Raw genomic sequence first — 16,448 nt, 5'->3', positions numbered from 1 at the left:
GGGACTACAGGTGCCCACCACCACGCCCGGCTAGTTTTTTGTATTTTTTAGTAGAGGTGGGGTTTCACCATATTAGCCAGAATGGTCTCTAACCCCTGACCTCGTGATCCGCCTGTCTCAGCCTCCCAAAGTGCTGGCTTGAGCCACCGCGCCTGGCCATTTCTGAGTGAGTATGAATGCGCTCAAGTCTTTGGCCACAGATGTACCTGATCCAGTCCCCTACCTAGGTAGGTGAGCGTGTGCATACCTGGTTACACATGTCACTGGAGTGTCAGAATACATATGTCCTATGTTCAGGTGTGCCTGTCACATGCACCTGTTCAGGGGACTGGGCATGCACGTGACTGTACACCCAAGTCCCCTTGTAAGGGACAGCCCATGTGTTTATGACACGCATAACTGAATGTCTGTGTGTGCACAGCCATGCAGGCAAGTTATCCATCTGTCTGCACACCTGGCCACACGCATGGAAGGAGCCTGTAGGTGTCTGGGTCTAGCGGTACCCTGCATACCCACAGCTGAGGGGGAGAGGGCTACTAAGCACATGTTTGTCTGGCACACAGTAGGTATGAGATAAGTGTGTGCCGAGTAAAGTACATGTGTGGATACACAGGTCCCAGTGCACGTGTGTGCATGTCCACAGGAACGCCCCCAGGATGGACAAAGGTGCCTAGGTATGTTTACTCATGGTTCTGTGAGCCCAGGCATGAACTTAGAGTTCCCTGCTCCTGGCCAGACCAGGCTGGGCTCCTTGCTGGGCACACAGAAGCCTCTGCCTTGTGTTGGTGCCCGTGCGGGATGCTGCCAGGAGTGTGTTGGTGGCGTGTGTGTGTTTGTGCGGGAACGTGTGTGTGCGCGCGCGCGTGTGTGTGTGTTGGAAGAGGCGTTCGCTCTCTTAGACCTTGCTTCTTTCTGTGGTTTGGTTTCTATAGAGACACTTCCTGTGGCAGAGAAAAGAGGTAGTGAGCGGTGTTTCAGGATGTGAGGGCCCGCAGGAGCCAAGTCGGGCTCTCTCCGCCGCCTGCCCGCCACCGTGCAAGCTCTGGCCGGCGCTGCCCACAGTCCCCATGGTGGGCAGCCCCCACAGTAGGGACCCGTGATCTGCAGCAGCATGCCAGGGAAGCCCAAGCACCTGGGCGTCCCCAACGGGCGCATGGTGAGTGTGGGCTCCGGGCCAGGGCCACGAGGAGGGGGTGGGCACACCCAGGGTGGAGCCCAGGAGGCACACCCGGCAGGGCCAGGCAAGAGCCCACGGGCTGCCAGCAGGCGAGAGAAGTTGGGTACAGACAGCAGCAGGTGGTGGTACCTGGTGCTCTTACCCCAGGACCCTTCCAGATGGCCCAGCTGGGAGCCTGGTACAACCTGGAGGCCAGAGCAGAGTGGGCACAGGCTTCTGGTCCATCCCCCACCACTCTCTCAGCTGCTGCATCTGGGGCTGCATCCCAGGGTTGCAGGGACACCTGATGTGCTCCTTGCCCCCTGCCTATCCCCACAGTGGCTCAAGCCCCTACATCCCACTCGGCCTGAGCCCTCCCCTCCTCACCCCCTGCTCCAGGTGCCCAAGGTCAGGTTAGTGGCAGCTCTTGCTGGGTCAGTGTCCTCTAGCCAGAGCTCCTCCGGAGGCCTCCTGCCAGAACTAGCATTGTTTGGGCAGCCCGGGATGGGGCAGCAGGGTCAGACCAGGTTGATGCAGCTTCTGCCTGTTCTATTCCTGAGCTTCCAGGAAGGGCTGAGCACTACGATCCCCCTGGTTGCGGCTGTCCCACCTCCTAGCCCTCTCCCTGGCTGCTTAGCCCCAGATCAGAGCTGCCCTCAGAGGGCCTGGCTCTTCTCATTCATTCAGCAGATGGGGCAAGCTGTGCTGGACCTCCCTTCTCGCCCTAGGGTCCCCCCTCACTTGGAAGAGCCCCCCTTAACAACCTCAGGAAGGCCAGTGTCCTGGCCCACCACCAGGCCCCAGCCTAGTATCACGGGTCAAAGCCAGTGGCTCTAGAGAGACCTAGGTTCCAGTCCTGGTTCTATTCTCTCTTACTGGAGAGAGGGGTCCTCGCCAGCTCTGTTTCCTCATCCATAAAATGAAGAGGTTGGAATGAATTTCAAGGTCTGTTGAGATGATTGAGTGAAATAATGCATATGAGGCCTTTGACCCATTGTGGGGGCTGCATAATTGTCAGCCTAGTGCCCCCTACATTTTCAGCCCTAATTCAAAGATCTCCTGCCTCACCAAGAAGCTGAGGCATCCCCATCACCACTCTTGCCCCTTAGTTCCCAAGACCTGCCTCTACCTCTTCTTCTTCCAGCATCTCTTTCCTGCCCAGCCCCGGGCTGGCCAACTGGGAGAGAGGCCATCCTTCAAAGGCAGCCCAGCCCCCTGTCTCACTGTCCCCAGTACCGACCCCACCATGAAAGTGCAAAAAGAAAACCCGCCTGCCTTGCATTCCCACACCACAGGCATGACACTTGGCTCGTCCTTCCCTAGGCGTTCAGGCCAGGAAGACAAGGAGCCTAACCCCAGGCCCACCCCGGAGGGCAACTGGAGTGATGTTTCTGGGACAGTGCCTAGAACAGGGCAGCAGAGGGGGCCCAAAGACAGACCCAGCCCCTGCCTCTTCTGTGTCAGCCTGTGACTTATCTACTCAAAAGTCACCCAGAGTAAGGAGGGTGCCCCCAAGGTCTGCCCCCACTTCCATCAAGCCCACAGACGCCCCGGCTCCTCTCAGAACTGTCACACACAGGTTTATCTTTGCCCTTTCTGGGCCTGTTCCGAACTCTCTGTGCCACCTCTTAGAATCCCGAGGGTCACAGATTGGCTGCCTGCTGGTCACTGAGTAGCTTCCCGTGGGTCTGCACAGCGAGGGCAGGAAGGGCTAGACAGGCACTGGCATCTGAGGTAGGGATGTGGATGGAAGGGCGCCTGGGGGACAGGTATGTCTGGTCCCTCCATGAGTTACCTCCCAAGGGAGGCTCAGAGAAGTAAATGCTGTCCCAAGGTCAGCCGGAGAGTAGAGCGTCAGCATCCGAACCCCCATAACTGCCTGGCCCCGGTCCTCCCCCACCTCTCCTCCCCTATCATCATTCCCTGCTGTGGAAGCTTCAGTTGTCAGCCTCGCCTCTTTGCCATTCAGCTTGTCAGGCAGTTGCAAGGAAACCTGTCACTTGGAGACATCTCCCAGCCCCCTTCCTAGGGATGTCTTCACACAGCCTCTTTACCACTTCATTTGTTCATGTACTTATTCATTCATTCATTCAACAACCCCTCCTTACTGCCTGCTTGGTGCTGCCACTGCCCCTATCCTAGACACTCCCAACCCAGGCCCATCAGCCCTAGTCCCTGCCCCCTAGTCTGGCAAGGCACAAAAGACACAAGTGAAAATAGCAGGCAGTAGCTCAAGCCTGGAATCCCAGCACTTTGGAAGGCTAATGCAGGAGGATCGCTTGAGCCCAGGAGTTTGAGACCAGCTTGGGCAACATAGTGAGGACCCATCTTCTTTTGAATTAGCTGAGCATAGTGGTGTGCACCTGTAGTCCCAGCTCCTGGGAAACTGAGGTGGGAGGGTCGTTTGACCCCATGAGGTAAAGGCTGCAGTGAGCTGTGATCACACCACTGCACTACAGTCTGCGTGAAAGGGCAAGATCCTGTCAATAAAAAAAAAAGAAGGATGGAAGGAAGGAAGGAAAGAGGGAAGGAAGGAAAGAGGGAAGAAAGGAAGGAAGGAAGGAAGGAAGGAAGGAAGGAAGGAAGGAAGGAAGGAAGGAAGGAAGGAAGGAAGGAAGGAGGGAAGGAAGGAAGGAGCGGTTTCTCACACCTGTAATCCCAGCACTTTCAGAGGCCGAGATGGGCAGATCACAAGGTCAAGTGATCGAGACCATCCTGGCCAATATGGTGAAACCCCATCTCTATTAAAAATACAAAAAATTAGCTGGGCATGGTGGTGCGTGCCTGTAGTCCCAGCTGCTTGGGAGGCTGAGGCAGGAGAATTGCTTGAACCCGGGAGGCAGAGGTTGCAGTGAGCCGAGATCGTGCCACTGCACTCCAGCTTGGCAACAGAGCAAGACTCTGTCATAAAAAAAGGAAGGAAGGAAGGAAGGAAGGAAGGAAGGAAGGAAGGAAGGAAGGAAGGAAGGAGAATAAAATTCAGGTTTAGGCAAGAGCTGCAAGTGAAGAATAGAGACAGCTTGAGGGAATAACTTCTCCACTAGCTCCATGCACCGTGTTGTAGGAGATGGTCCCTAAAGGGTCTGCAAGTTGGAGGAGGGAGGGCGCGCCATAGGCCTGGCTGTGGGCAAACACGGGGACAGGGCCCTAGGGGAGGCTGGGAGTTAAGCCTGGAGGGGGCAGTTAGCCTGGCCTGGCCTGTCCGAAGGCCTAGTTAGTCTTTCCCTCCTGGCAGGAAGACCCGCAAGGCAAAACCCATGCAGCTCTCTCTTTGTCCCTGGCATCCAGCTCAGGGCACCCGAGTTCAGGGTGGCCTTATACACGGGCAAGGCCAGGGGTCATCTCCATCCGCTGGTTCAAGTTGAAGGGACCAGACACCCAGGTTCTGTGAGGACATCTCCACACAGGGTCTTGCAGCCCCTCAAGCTAGGATGAAATCAGAGGATGGTAGAGGGTGCCCAGCAGAGAAGATGCTCAGTAAATTGGCCCTCCTTCAAGGTCTGATCCCTCTAGAGGGCACAGTTCAAGAGGAGTCCCTGGGCAGATCATGCCAGATTAGACTTGCCCACCTGTGCCCCAAGGTCTGAGGCCCTGGGCCTCCAAGCTTCCTTGGTCCACAAAAGGAGGCAACTTGGCTAGAGAGGCCTCAGGCTTCAGAATCAGGCAAACTTGAGTTTTAATCTCAGTTCCACCACATCTCAGCTGCATGGCTTCTTCGGGCCTCAGTTTCCTCATCTGTAAAATAGGGGTAATAATACCTGCCACAAAAGATGTAAAAATGGAGTAAGGACATGAATGTGTGCTGCCAGAGGGTGCCTGCCACACAGTCAAAGCTCAGGAAACTGGGGCCTTACTCTCATCTTAGTATTTGCAGGTGCCAGCAGCTCCTCTAGGACCAAATTCCTAAGAAAAAAATATGACTACCTGAGGTCCAAGCCTGGGTCTGTGTGTCACTGGCCACCACACCCTTCCTTGCCCTTTCTTCCCCTTTTTCTCCATTCACTCACCACTTCTCCTCAAGCAGGCTGGAGCGGGGGAGGCCAGCGCTGCTCAACACAACTTCCCCAGGCCCCGCAGTGGCAGCCGGGGCAGGCCAGAGCCCCTGCAGGGCACCTGCACCCCTGCACCTCACCCTGCTGTGGGGTGCTGCTCTGATTGTGGCATGCCTGGTGCTTTCACTCATGGGGCCTCATTCAAGCTTCACAGCAGCCTCAGGAAATTGGGAATGCTGAACCTCATGCTATCCAGGGGAACTGAAGCTCAGAGAAGTTGAGCTGTATTGTTCCCAAATAGCAGAGCTGGAAATGGACTCCACCCCCACTCCCACCCATCTCCAGATTTCTGTCCCTACTCAGTTTCAGCCCCAGCTGTGCTATCAACAACTGTCAGGGCAAGAGAGGCTCAGAATGGAGAGTGACAGGTGGCATTCAGGGGCTGAGAGTCCCTAGTGAAGGGGTGCCAAGGCCAGGGCCCTGATGGCTGCTTGGGAACATGGGACAAGGAGGGTGCTTCTTGAGGAGGGAGTTCAGATCCGACCTCTCCCACCAACCAGGCCAGCCCTCCAGGGGCCACCAGACTGGCAGGGGAGAGAGGCTGGGACATGGGTGGATAAGCACGTGGTGGGAAGGGGCATTCAAGGGGCCTGGTGTTTGGGGATGACTAATGTCAACGGGCAGAGATCGGGGAGCAATTCCAAGTGAAGAGCCGGAGCAGATACCCAGGCAGAGGCAATGAAAGCCGGAAGCAGGGGTGTGTGGAAAATAGGAAAGTTTGGTGAAGTGTAGGGTGGAGGTGAGGGGGAGGGAAATGGGTGAAGCTGAAGGGGTTCATTAGTCAGGCCCAGGCAGGGTTTTAGCCGTAACCTGGCAACTGCAACGTGCCTCCGGGGGCAGGGAAAGGGCCCGGGGTGGCACCGTGGGGAGGGTGGGGCCTGGGGAGGATCTGGGAGCCAGCCCCACTTAACGACATTCAGTAAAGCAGAATATGGAAAATCAACCTGTGAAGGGCAAACAAAATTGGAGTGCTAGCTGGCCCCAGCCCCAGCGCCAGCGCCCATCATCCCAGACTCGGGGTTAGAGGGCAAGACAGAGGCTCAGGGTGTGCGCGAGGAGGGCAGGGCCAGGCAGCCCAGCGGAGGGGGCCGAGTCCGGGTGATTCTCGGGGATCTGGGGGAGGGTGATGGCTGCGTCTCCGAGGCTGGGAACGCTGTGGCGGTGCAGCCGGGGGAGGAGGAGCCCGGGGCGCAGGCAGGTAGGTGCAGGCTGCAGAGGAACCTTGCGGCCGCGCGGGGAAAGGCTTGGTCCCGTCCTCCCTCGCAGCCCTCTGCCGCCTCGGAGTGGGGACTTTCTCCTGTAGCCGTGGGAAACACCAACTTTGGTTGGGGGATTTGACTTTGCAGGGAAGGCAGAGCGGGGAGCACGGTGACGGGGCCAGGAGGGGCGGGGCCGGAGACGGGGGCGGGGCGTGCTGGGCCCGACGCCCCGCCCAGCGCGCTCGGCACTAACTCGCTGCCCTCGGCTGCAACTTCTTATCCGGGATCCAGATGGGAAGTGAAGCTCAGGGAGGAGCCCGAAGTTGTAAAACTGGAAAAAGTCAGGGCTGGGTTTTGAATTGGGGTCTGAGAGACCCCCCCCTAACACCTGTGCTCTTTCCTTCTATGGCGGGAGTGGCACACTCGAATGTGTAGCGGGGTCAGGCATCAATACTGACACAAGAACAACATTAATGGTAACGTTCCTTGAACATTTACTACACGCCCGATAGTGTTCTGAGTTCTTTATATATATTTAACTCATTTAATCGCACCAATCCTTCGAAATCAGGACCATTATTTGCCCAGTTTTTAGAGAGGAAAAAACTGAGGCACAGAGAGGTTAAGTACCTTGTCCAAAGTCACACAGCACAAATTTGACCTCCCAAATTTGATCCTGTCTCCCACTGCCTCCACAAGTAGCATAAACGCATTAAACGGGCCCCAGAGGCCTCTGAGGAGAGTGTAAGCCCTTTTGGGGAAAGTGGTGGCTGCTCAATGCCAGACAAGGTTGTCCTGCTGGGAAGAAGCTGGAACATTACAGTCTCACGGAGCAAGTGGAATTTAAAATCTCTTGCTTTTTAGATGTGGAAAACACCTTTAAATAAAAATAAATAAATAAACAAATAAACAAACTGTGAGGGCCAAGGTAATAGTAATATCCCACATATCTGCAGACCAGATCTGGCCCGCAGATGGCCACCCTGTGACCTGAATACTCTCAGGGTGGGAGTAGGAAACAGAGAGGGAGGTTCCATTTAGAAGGGTGGGGGGGTGGGGGGCTTTCCAGGGGTGGAGATGTTTGCAGGCCTGTTTCCAGTTGGGATGGAAATAAGGGGCTGGTGATAGGAACTTCTGTGACAGGGCATGGTGAAAATGTAGGAGGTAAGCGGGAAGTAGGAATTGGGGATGACTCAAGCCCTGATGTTGGAAGCCCAGGTGATGGTAAGAAAGATGGGGGCAGGGAAGCTGGTTTGGTACTCTGTTTTGATGGAGGCAGAGGGAGCTTCCATTTGGGACTTCCATTTGGGAGCTTGAGGGCTTGTGGGACATTTGGGGGAAGATGCTACCAGGAAGTTGGTTATGTGTGTCTGGAGCTGCGGATCTGTGGATGGGACAAAGTGCCCAGGACAGAACCAGGGAGGGGTTGAGGCCACATTGCATGAGTGGGAGATAGTGGGGAAGCTGGAGGAGCTGCTAGGAAGGTAAAAAGAGAAACAAGAGAAACCACCGCAAGAGTCATTTTGAGAGGAGAGTTTTTCTGTTTCACTAATGATTGGGATTCCCAGAGAAACCAGAGTTGTGCATTGGGGGCAAGGATGGAGTTAGCTACTGCAGCAGTGCTACTAACAGAGTAGTCCCTGAACCAGCAGCATCAGCATCTCCTGGGAGCTTGGTAGAAATGGACAGCCTCAGGCCCCATCTTGGACCTACTGAACCTGAATCTCCAGAGGTGGGGTCCTCCCACTCTTCACTGAAGTTTGAGAACCACTGCTGTATACTATAGAACAGCATCCTGTGCCCTCCCAAGGTGGGATGGGACCTGTGGGAGACCCTGGGCCCAATAGGAAACACTTGCAATAAGAAGATCACTGGCTCCAGAAACACCTCGCCTTCCTCGAAGACAGCACTTGTTTATACAGCCCATATCACATGCTGGCCCCTGTTCTAGATGCTGTGGATATGTTTTTATTTGATTTTCTTTTATTGAGACAGAGTTTTGCTCTTGTCGCCCAGGCTGGAGGGCAATGGCTCAGTCTTGGCTCACTGCAACCTCCGCCTCCTGGGTTCAAGCAATTCTCCTGCCTCAGCCTCCTGAGTAGTTGGGATTACAAGCGTCTGCAACCACGCCCAGCTAATCTTTTTTTTTTTTTTTTTGTATTTTTAGTAGAGACTGTGTTTCACCATGTTGGCCAGGCCGGTCTCGAACTCCTGACCTCAGGTGATCCACCCATCTTGGCCTCCCAAAGTGCTAGGATTACAGGCGTGAGCCACCATGCCCGGCCAATGCTGTGAATATATTAAACTGACTTGATCTTCATATCAAGATAGAGGCAAATGGTTCGCCTCCATTTGTAAATAGGCATTATCTCCTATTTATAGATTACAGGTGGAGGCAAACAAGTTAACTAACTTGCCCAAAGTTACACAGCTAGTAAGTGCCAAAGACTAAAGTCTGTTCCTACCCACCATGCTATGCACACCTGGCTCACCCAGCAGGGGTTGGGTGAGGAGGGAACCAGGGGCTGCTGGAAGGTACCTGGCATAAGTCCTAGTACTTAGTGGTTGGCACGGGATGGAAAGGGAGCCAGGGGCAGCCTGAGCAAAAGCCTGACCAAGTAGAACCTGCCTGGGGATGCCCAGGTAGAGGAGAACACAATTCCACCTCCTGGGAGTTGGGCTCAGAACTGTCCCCTGGGAATCCTCAATGGGCTCGTCTGACTTCCTCTGTTGGGTCTCTTATAGGTTCTGGCTGTGTCAGATGGAGGTAAGTGACAGAATGTATGGAGGAGGACTGGCTGAGTGGGAGGGAGGAGGGAGGTGGAGATGGGTGGGACACCCCTGCCACTGCTATCTTTCCAGGGAACATGCCTGCAGAGTGGATGCCTGGGGGAGGGTGGGTTGTGCCAGGGGCTGGGGAAGGCAGCAAGGCTCACCCCGACTTGTCCATCCCCCTGCAGAGCTGAGCAGCACGACGGGGCCCCAGGGCCAGGGCGAGGGCCGTGGCAGTTCCCTCAGCATCCACAGCCTCCCCAGTGGTCCTAGCAGCCCCTTCCCAACCGAGGAGCAGCCTGTGGCCAGCTGGGCCCTGTCCTTCGAGCGGCTGCTGCAGGACCCGCTGGGCCTGGCTTACTTCACTGTAAGCCTGGGGTGGGGAAAGGGAAGGGGGGACACGGGAAAGGGCAGGGCGTGGATGGAGCTTCAGGCTGGCCAAAGTGGGGTCCTCTGTCAGCTGCCTCATCTAGCCTTCCTGCAGCACCCTCTTCCTCTTCTCCCAAATTGGAACTTTTCTTCCTTCTCCCTGTCCTTGTCTCCGTCTCTCATTTTCTCTCCCTGCTTTCAGATCTGGCTCCATCTGTCTGTCTGGCCTTATCCGTCTGGCTTGGTCTCTTGGCCCTGTCTCTGTCCCAGTCTCTTTGATCACATCCCCCAGTTTGGTTTCTGTGTCACTGAGTCTCTGCCTGCCTCCCCCTCCTTCCCCTCCCAGGAGTTCCTGAAGAAGGAGTTCAGCGCGGAAAACGTGACTTTCTGGAAGGCCTGCGAGCGCTTCCAACAGATCCCCGCCAGCGATACCCAGCAGGTGGGAGAAGGGGGAGCTGGAGCCCAGGGCTAGGGAGAGGGGAAATGGGCCATGCTCCGTGACCAACTCCTCCTGCCCCTCCTCCTTCAGCTAGCTCAGGAGGCCCGCAACATCTACCAGGAGTTCCTGTCCAGCCAGGCGCTGAGCCCAGTGAACATCGACCGTCAGGCCTGGCTTGGCGAGGAGGTGCTGGCCGAGCCCCGGCCGGACATGTTTCGGGCACAGCAGCTTCAGGTGGGCGATCCCAGGTGGACTGGCCTTGAGAGGGAGACAAAAGGCGCAGGGGCGGGGTCGGACCCTGGCAGGGAGCCTGAACTACAAAGCGGAAGGGGCAAATTTGGAGGCGGAGCAGAGCCAAATGCCGGGGCAGGCAGGGCGGAGCTCAGAGGGCGGTATCAGAGGCACCCGGGAAGGACAGTTAGAGGCGGAGCCTAGCTGAGCTCGGGGCGGGACCTGGACCCTGGGGGTGGGTGTAGGAACTGACGTCGGGGTGGGGCTTGGGCAGCCCAGCGCCCACACCCCAGCCCCGGCTCACCTGTCCCGGGGTCGACCCGCAGATCTTCAACTTGATGAAGTTCGACAGCTATGCGCGCTTCGTCAAGTCCCCGCTGTACCGCGAGTGCCTGCTAGCCGAGGCCGAGGGGCGCCCTCTGCGGGAACCTGGCTCCTCGCGCCTCGGCAGCCCTGACGCCACTAGGAAGGTGCGGACGAGGGACTGGGCGAGGCAGGGGGTCTTGCGGATCGCGTCCAAGAGGGGACGCCCCCGGATGCAGATCTGCGGGTATGTGCCCACGGTCTGCATGCGGGCTGGGGCCCAGCCCGGTGCCAGCGCCTCCCCTGTACCCACAGAAGCCGAAGCTGAAGCCCGGGAAGTCGCTGCCGCTGGGTGTGGAGGAGTTGGGGCAGCCACCCGTTGAGGGTCCTGGGGGCCGCCCTCTCCGCAAGTCCTTCCGCAGGGGTGAGGGTAGGAGCGAGCAACAGAGATGGGGGGAAGACGGGAGTTTGGGCAGGTTTGGGGAGTGCCCGCTTCCTCCTACGTGGGCCACAGTCTGTAAGTCTGTGAAAATTGAAACGCAGGTCCCAGTGACCACCGCACTCCCCTGGGTGGTTCGGGTCCTGGGCTAGACCACAGACGTTTGGAAATCTCCAACGGTGGTGTTGCTCCCAGGGATTTACACCTGGGCCCCTGCAGGATGACTCCAAACAAGGCCCACCAGTTGGGGAGAGGCTTCCGCAGAGGATGGGTGAGGGCGGGGGGCTGTTCGCGTCCATCGCTCCCTCTTCCCTAGAGCTGGGCGCGACTGCAAACGCCGCCTTGCGCCGAGAGTCTCAGGGCTCCCTCAACTCCTCCGCTAGCCTGGACCTTGGCTTCCTAGCGTTCGTCAGCAGCAAATCTGAGGTGAGCTGACTGTTGAGGAAGACAAGATGCTCTATGCGCTAGGGTCACTACTCAGGCCTGTTTACGTGGTAGCCCTCATTCCAAGTTGCTGTCCTTACTGCGTCTCCCAGCTTGCTCTGCATGGCCAACCCTTCAGCCTCCTTACTTTTCTCCTGTCCTCACTATATCAGTCCCCATATATGTCATGGGTGCACATCCTCTGTCGGCAGATGTGTGCACATGTGCAGCACCCAGGTGTGTATACACAGCAGGTATGTGGGAATCAGCAGGGGGACCCGTCTCTAGGTGCCCATATGCCTGGGTGTGCATACATGTGTTCCTGCAGGAGGATATATCTTTGCCTGCCTTGGGAGTGCGTGTGCATGCTTGAGCCCCAGCAAGCTTACCTGTCTCTGTGTACCTGTCTGCATGCCCTTGCATGTGTACACATAATCTCCCCCGCTCCTGCCCTGAATCAGAGCCACCGGAAGAGCCTTGGGAGCACCGAGGGTGAAAGTGAAAGCCGGCCAGGGAAGTACTGCTGTGTGTACCTGCCTGACGGCACAGCCTCCTTGGCCCTGGCCAGACCTGGCCTCACCATCCGAGATATGCTGGCAGGGATCTGTGAGAAACGAGGCCTCTCTCTACCTGACATCAAGGTCTACCTGGTGGGCAATGAACAGGTGGGAACTTGACCTAGCTCCAACTCTAACCTCCTTCCTGATCCTGACCCCAACTCCATTTCTGTCTCAGATCAGTCATGGCTCCAACCTCAACTCAATTTCTAATCCCCTGGACTAACCCTAATTTCAACCCCATTTGCTATCATCACCCCCTTCCTAACTTCAGCCTCTACCACAATCCCACTCCTATACCCACACCCAACTCCAAAGCAACCTCCACACCAACTTTCACTCACTCATACATCCACCCGCCCGCACCTCATGCCCTTCCAGGTTTCCAGCTTCATCTATCATCCTGGTGATCTTAGGGGGGTAAAACTGGGGAGAACCACTGTTGGAGCTGGGGTTAGTCCCTTATCATTCCCAGAGTCCAGACTGCATCCCCAGAGACCCATCCTGGAAACGGCCATCCATGGGGTGCCCTCACCTCCTTAGCCTCTAGGGGCACCCAACTGCACCTAACCCATGAACTTTTTCCTTTAGGTGCAAACTAGCTTAAACTTTGAAGAAGACCTAGGGGAAAACTGGCTTTAAAGGAAACCATTCAGTCAAGGGAATCTCAAGGAAGAATGTTGCCTTCCAGGGGGCCGTCAGGATTTCATTTACCTAGTAGACAAATCCTAAGGTCCTGCCAGGTGTGTGGGGGAGAGGAACCCAGATCTGGGGCTGTCCTCCTGGCCCACAGGCTGGAAGTAAGCCAAGCAAGGAGTGATCAGGGAGGAAAAAGAGTGAAAACTCCAGAGAAGGTCGCTTGGGAGAAGGTAGGCATTTCTGGCTGATGTCCGGAAGGCTTCGTGGAAGAAGCAGCAGTTGATGTGGATGGGGAGGAGTTTGCCTGGCAGAGCTGTGGGGGAGGATATTCCAGGCAGAGGGAACAGCTTAGGCAAAGGCCTTCAGGCAGGTACTTGCGGGGCATGTTCAGGGGCCTGGAGTGCAAGGGTGCGAGGGCAGCAGTGGGAGGTGTTCTGCCCACTCTTCTCAGGCCGCCAGGGCGGCTGCCAGAAGCCCAGATGGGCTTTCATACGTGCTAAATATAACTTCCTCACCCACACTCCACCTGCTCCTGCAGCACAGCATAGGCCTACTGCCTGGGAGATGCTGCCCCCAACCCCCACATCAGGCTGGAGCAGGCAGTGGGGCCTCTGAGGGTGGTCATCACAAGAGTTACTGTTTATGTACCTACTGTGTGCAAGATGCTTCACATCCTCTGGTTTCACAGCCGTTTTGGGGGTGGGCCCTTTTTGAATGAGGAAACAAGAAGTGTCCTTAGTAGCGGGGACTGGAAAGAAGTGGACAAATGTCAAAAATGGGACCAGGCCAGGGTGGTTGATCAAAGGTAGGTGGTGAGGGAGGAAATGCTTCCAGTTGGTCTGGTTGGATTTCACAAACCTGAGGGACACGGGGCAGCAGTCCTGGAGGCAGAGCCTGTCCTGGCACAGAAAGAGTAGGCCAGGGATCTGGGACCTAGGCCTGCCCCTTATGATTTCATGCCAGCAGATACGTTTCCCATAATTTCTGTCTTTTCCCAAGAATGTCCAGCATTCTTGCCACTTTTCTCCCTGGCCTTGGCTTTCCTGGGCTTGGACTCCAGCTTGGTACCTTAACCCATTTGCTCCGCTACAGCTCTTCCACCCTCCATCCCTCCCTCTAGGAAGCCCCAGTGGTGGCCATGGGAGGGCGTGAAGTTCTTAGACCCACAGGGATGGCTGGGGGTTGGGGGAGGGACTCTTAGACCCTGCCTGGCATCCACAGAAGCCCCTGGTCCTGGATCAGGACTGCACCGTGCTGGCGGATCAGGAAGTGCGGCTGGAAAACAGGATCACCTTCGAGTGAGTGTTCTGCCCCCAAGTCTGGGTCCCAGGTCCTGACGCTCCCTTCAGGCTCTGTTCTAGCTATCTGGCTCTCCAGGCCCCGCCCCTCGTGCTAGCCCCGCCCCCGAGACAAACCCCGTCCCTTACAAGCCAGTCCCACCTTCTGCAGCTCAGGCTCCACCCCTTCGCGTTTGTACTGGGAAGGGTTTGGCTGGGGGCCGGCCCTCCGGCCCTCTGCTGCCCGAGGGTTCCGCGCAGGCTGGAGCTGACGGCACTAGATCGCGTGGTACGAATCTCAGCCAAGCCCACCAAGCGGCTGCAGGAGGCGCTGCAACCCATTCTGGAGAAGCACGACTTGAGCCCGCTACAGGTGGCGCTGCACCGGGTGAGCTGCGGGGCCGCGGGGCGCGGAGAGGCGGGGCCGGGAGAGGCGGGGCCGGGGCCGGGGCCAGGCGGAGGCCTGTACCGCGGGCTGCTGACATCTCCCCGCAGCCAGGCGAGAAGCAGCCTCTGGATCTGGGGAAGCTTGTGAGCTCGGTAGCAGCCCAGAGACTGGTTTTGGACACTCTTCCAGGTAGGGGACATTGGCCTCGGGGCTTGATCTGGAACAACTGTGGCCCAGGAGGAAGGGGGCCCAGGTGGGAGGCAAACACTAACTGTGGCGCTGTCTGCCACAGGTGTGAAGATCTCCAAAGCCCGTGACAAATCTCCCTGCCGCAGCCAGGTGAGCGAAAGGCGGGTAGCCTCTTCCACCCTCTGCTTCTCCCCTCCTGATTTTGACTCTGACCCCACATTCTCGCAGGGCTGTCCACCTCGAACCCAGGACAAGGCCACCCATCCCCCTCCAGCGTCTCCCAGTTCTCTGGTGAAGGCGCCCAGTAGTGCCACTGGAAAGCGGCAGACCTGTGACATCGAAGGTACATGGTGGATGAGCTGAGGATTAGAGGGACTAGGGCAGTGGGGTTGGGGACCATTCAGGGTGGCATCAGAGAGCCTTGGGCTAAGGCAGGGGGCTGGGTGCCATTGGGTGTGGAACAAGAAGGGTGGGGGTTGGGGGGTCAAAGGGGCTGAAACGGGGGGCCACAGGCCATTGGTGCTGGGGCCAGGGAGGCTGTGGCCACAGTAAGGCAGCGAGACTGTTGTGGGCTAGCATATAGGCAAGTCTGCTTGGGGGACCCTCATGCTGTGGCTTGCCTCCAGGCCTGGTGGAGCTGCTGAACCGGGTGCAGAGCAGCGGGGCCCACGACCAGAGGGGTCTTCTGAGGAAAGAGGACCTGATACTTCCAGAATTTCTGCAGCTGCCTACCCAAGGGCCCAGCTCCCGGGAGACCCCACCACAGACTGAATCAGCAGCCCAGCCCATCGGGGGATCTTTGAACGCCACCACCGACTCAGCCCTCTGACAGCTACCCAACAGTCCAGGACAGCTGCATGGCACCCGGCGGGCCGAGCATGCCATGGGTCCGCTCTGCATGCCCTGTCTGTGCCATGAGTGTCCCTGGCCCCTTCCTGCCATGGGCAGGCCCGCAGGAAGAGCCGGTAGGGGTGGAAAGGGGACTCAGATGAGACACACCCCACAGCCACCACCGCCTTGTCCCTCAACAAGCTCAGCCCCAGTCCCTTGCAGCCAGGCCACAGTGGGGGAGGTGAATCTAGCCCCTTGGAACAGGCTTGCCCAACATGGAGGGATGGCGTTGGCAGTGCCAGCCTCCCCAGACTGTGCCAAGTTTCAACAGGGGCAGGAGGAGGGGCCGGCCCCTCCTCAGGGAGCTGGTATGAGTAAGGCCTGAGGGTGCAGGCGGGCAGCCCTGTACCCCACCCACATAGACTATACTGTCCATACAGATTCTGCAGTAGGCTTGGGGCAGCTGGGTTTGTCCTTGATGTATGATACTGTTATAATAATAATTATTATTCTGCCATGAGTTGTCTTCCTTGTGTGCCAGACTGTCCTGTGGCTTCCCCCACCATCAAAACACACTGATTCTGTCACCAAGGTCAGTGCCAGGAAACTCTTGGGGACCTCAGGATGTGCCTCCTGACTTCCTGTTTTCAGAACCTCTCTTCCTGACTGCACAGTATATGGGGTGGTGTATGAATATCTTACAGTTTTGTTTTTAAAAAAAAAGAATATGGGAACTGGGTGAGGTGGCTCACACCTGTAATTCCAGCACTTTGGGAGACCAAGGGGGGCGGGGGTGGATCGCTTGAGCTCAGGAGTTCGACACGAGCCTGGGCAACATGTCAAAACTCTGTCTCTACCAAAAATACAAAAAATTACCTGAGTGGTGGCACATGCCTGTGGTCCCAGCTACTCGGGAGACAGGTGGGAGAGGATTGCTTGAGCCCGGGAGGCAGAAGTTGCAGTGAGCCGAGATCCTGCCACCGCACTCCAGCCTAGGTGACGGAGTGAGACTCTGTCATGGTGTGGAGGTGAGAGAAAGGGTGGGGAGAGGTGTCGGGGTGAAGAACCCTGTGGGGAGCTGTGCCTCTCTATCATGGTGCTGTTGTACTGAGGTCTCTGGATCTGAGTACATCATTCTGGTCACTGTTCTCTGCTTCTATTGGGGACCAAGTGTCTCTGCACAA

At 57.0% G+C, this 16,448-nt stretch overlaps 1 protein-coding gene across 3 annotated transcripts; it reads left to right on the top strand.

The window, feature by feature from the left end:
• The first annotated feature begins 923 nt into the window (after positions 1–923).
• On the top strand, positions 924–15,784 carry RGS14 (regulator of G protein signaling 14). 3 transcript variants are annotated; one of them, XM_010386425.1, is made up of 15 exons: positions 924–1,156; positions 9,153–9,174; positions 9,368–9,546; positions 9,895–9,987; positions 10,078–10,221; positions 10,545–10,688; positions 10,837–10,945; positions 11,277–11,386; positions 11,845–12,048; positions 13,801–13,877; positions 14,118–14,244; positions 14,352–14,433; positions 14,537–14,583; positions 14,662–14,776; positions 15,060–15,784. In XM_010386425.1, the coding sequence occupies exons 1-15, from the start codon at positions 1,112–1,114 to the stop codon at positions 15,260–15,262; spliced, it is 1,701 nt and encodes a 566-aa protein (XP_010384727.1). In that variant the 5' UTR covers positions 924–1,111; the 3' UTR covers positions 15,263–15,784. The 3 variants fall into 3 exon arrangements, with proteins under 3 accessions (XP_010384727.1, XP_010384726.1, XP_010384724.1); XM_010386424.1 differs by having other exon boundaries at positions 10,837–10,951; XM_010386422.1 differs by having other exon boundaries at positions 10,837–10,951; positions 14,537–14,776.
• The last annotated feature ends 664 nt before the right edge of the window (positions 15,785–16,448 follow it).

Source organism: Rhinopithecus roxellana, chromosome 3 (genome assembly GCF_007565055.1).
Source record: "Rhinopithecus roxellana isolate Shanxi Qingling chromosome 3, ASM756505v1, whole genome shotgun sequence".
NCBI lineage: Eukaryota > Metazoa > Chordata > Mammalia > Primates > Cercopithecidae > Rhinopithecus > Rhinopithecus roxellana.
Note: the sequence above shows the minus strand (reverse complement) of the source record. Positions and strands in the feature narration are given on the sequence as shown.

Coding starts and splice junctions, on each gene's coding strand:
- RGS14 (XM_010386422.1), top strand. CDS start 1,112: ATGCCAGGGAAGCCCAAGCACCTGGGCGTCCCCAACGGGCGCATG. Junction 10,222..10,544: donor TTCGGGCACAGCAGCTTCAG/GTGGGCGATCCC, acceptor GTCGACCCGCAG/ATCTTCAACTTGATGAAGTT. Junction 12,049..13,800: donor ACCTGGTGGGCAATGAACAG/GTGGGAACTTGA, acceptor TGGCATCCACAG/AAGCCCCTGGTCCTGGATCA.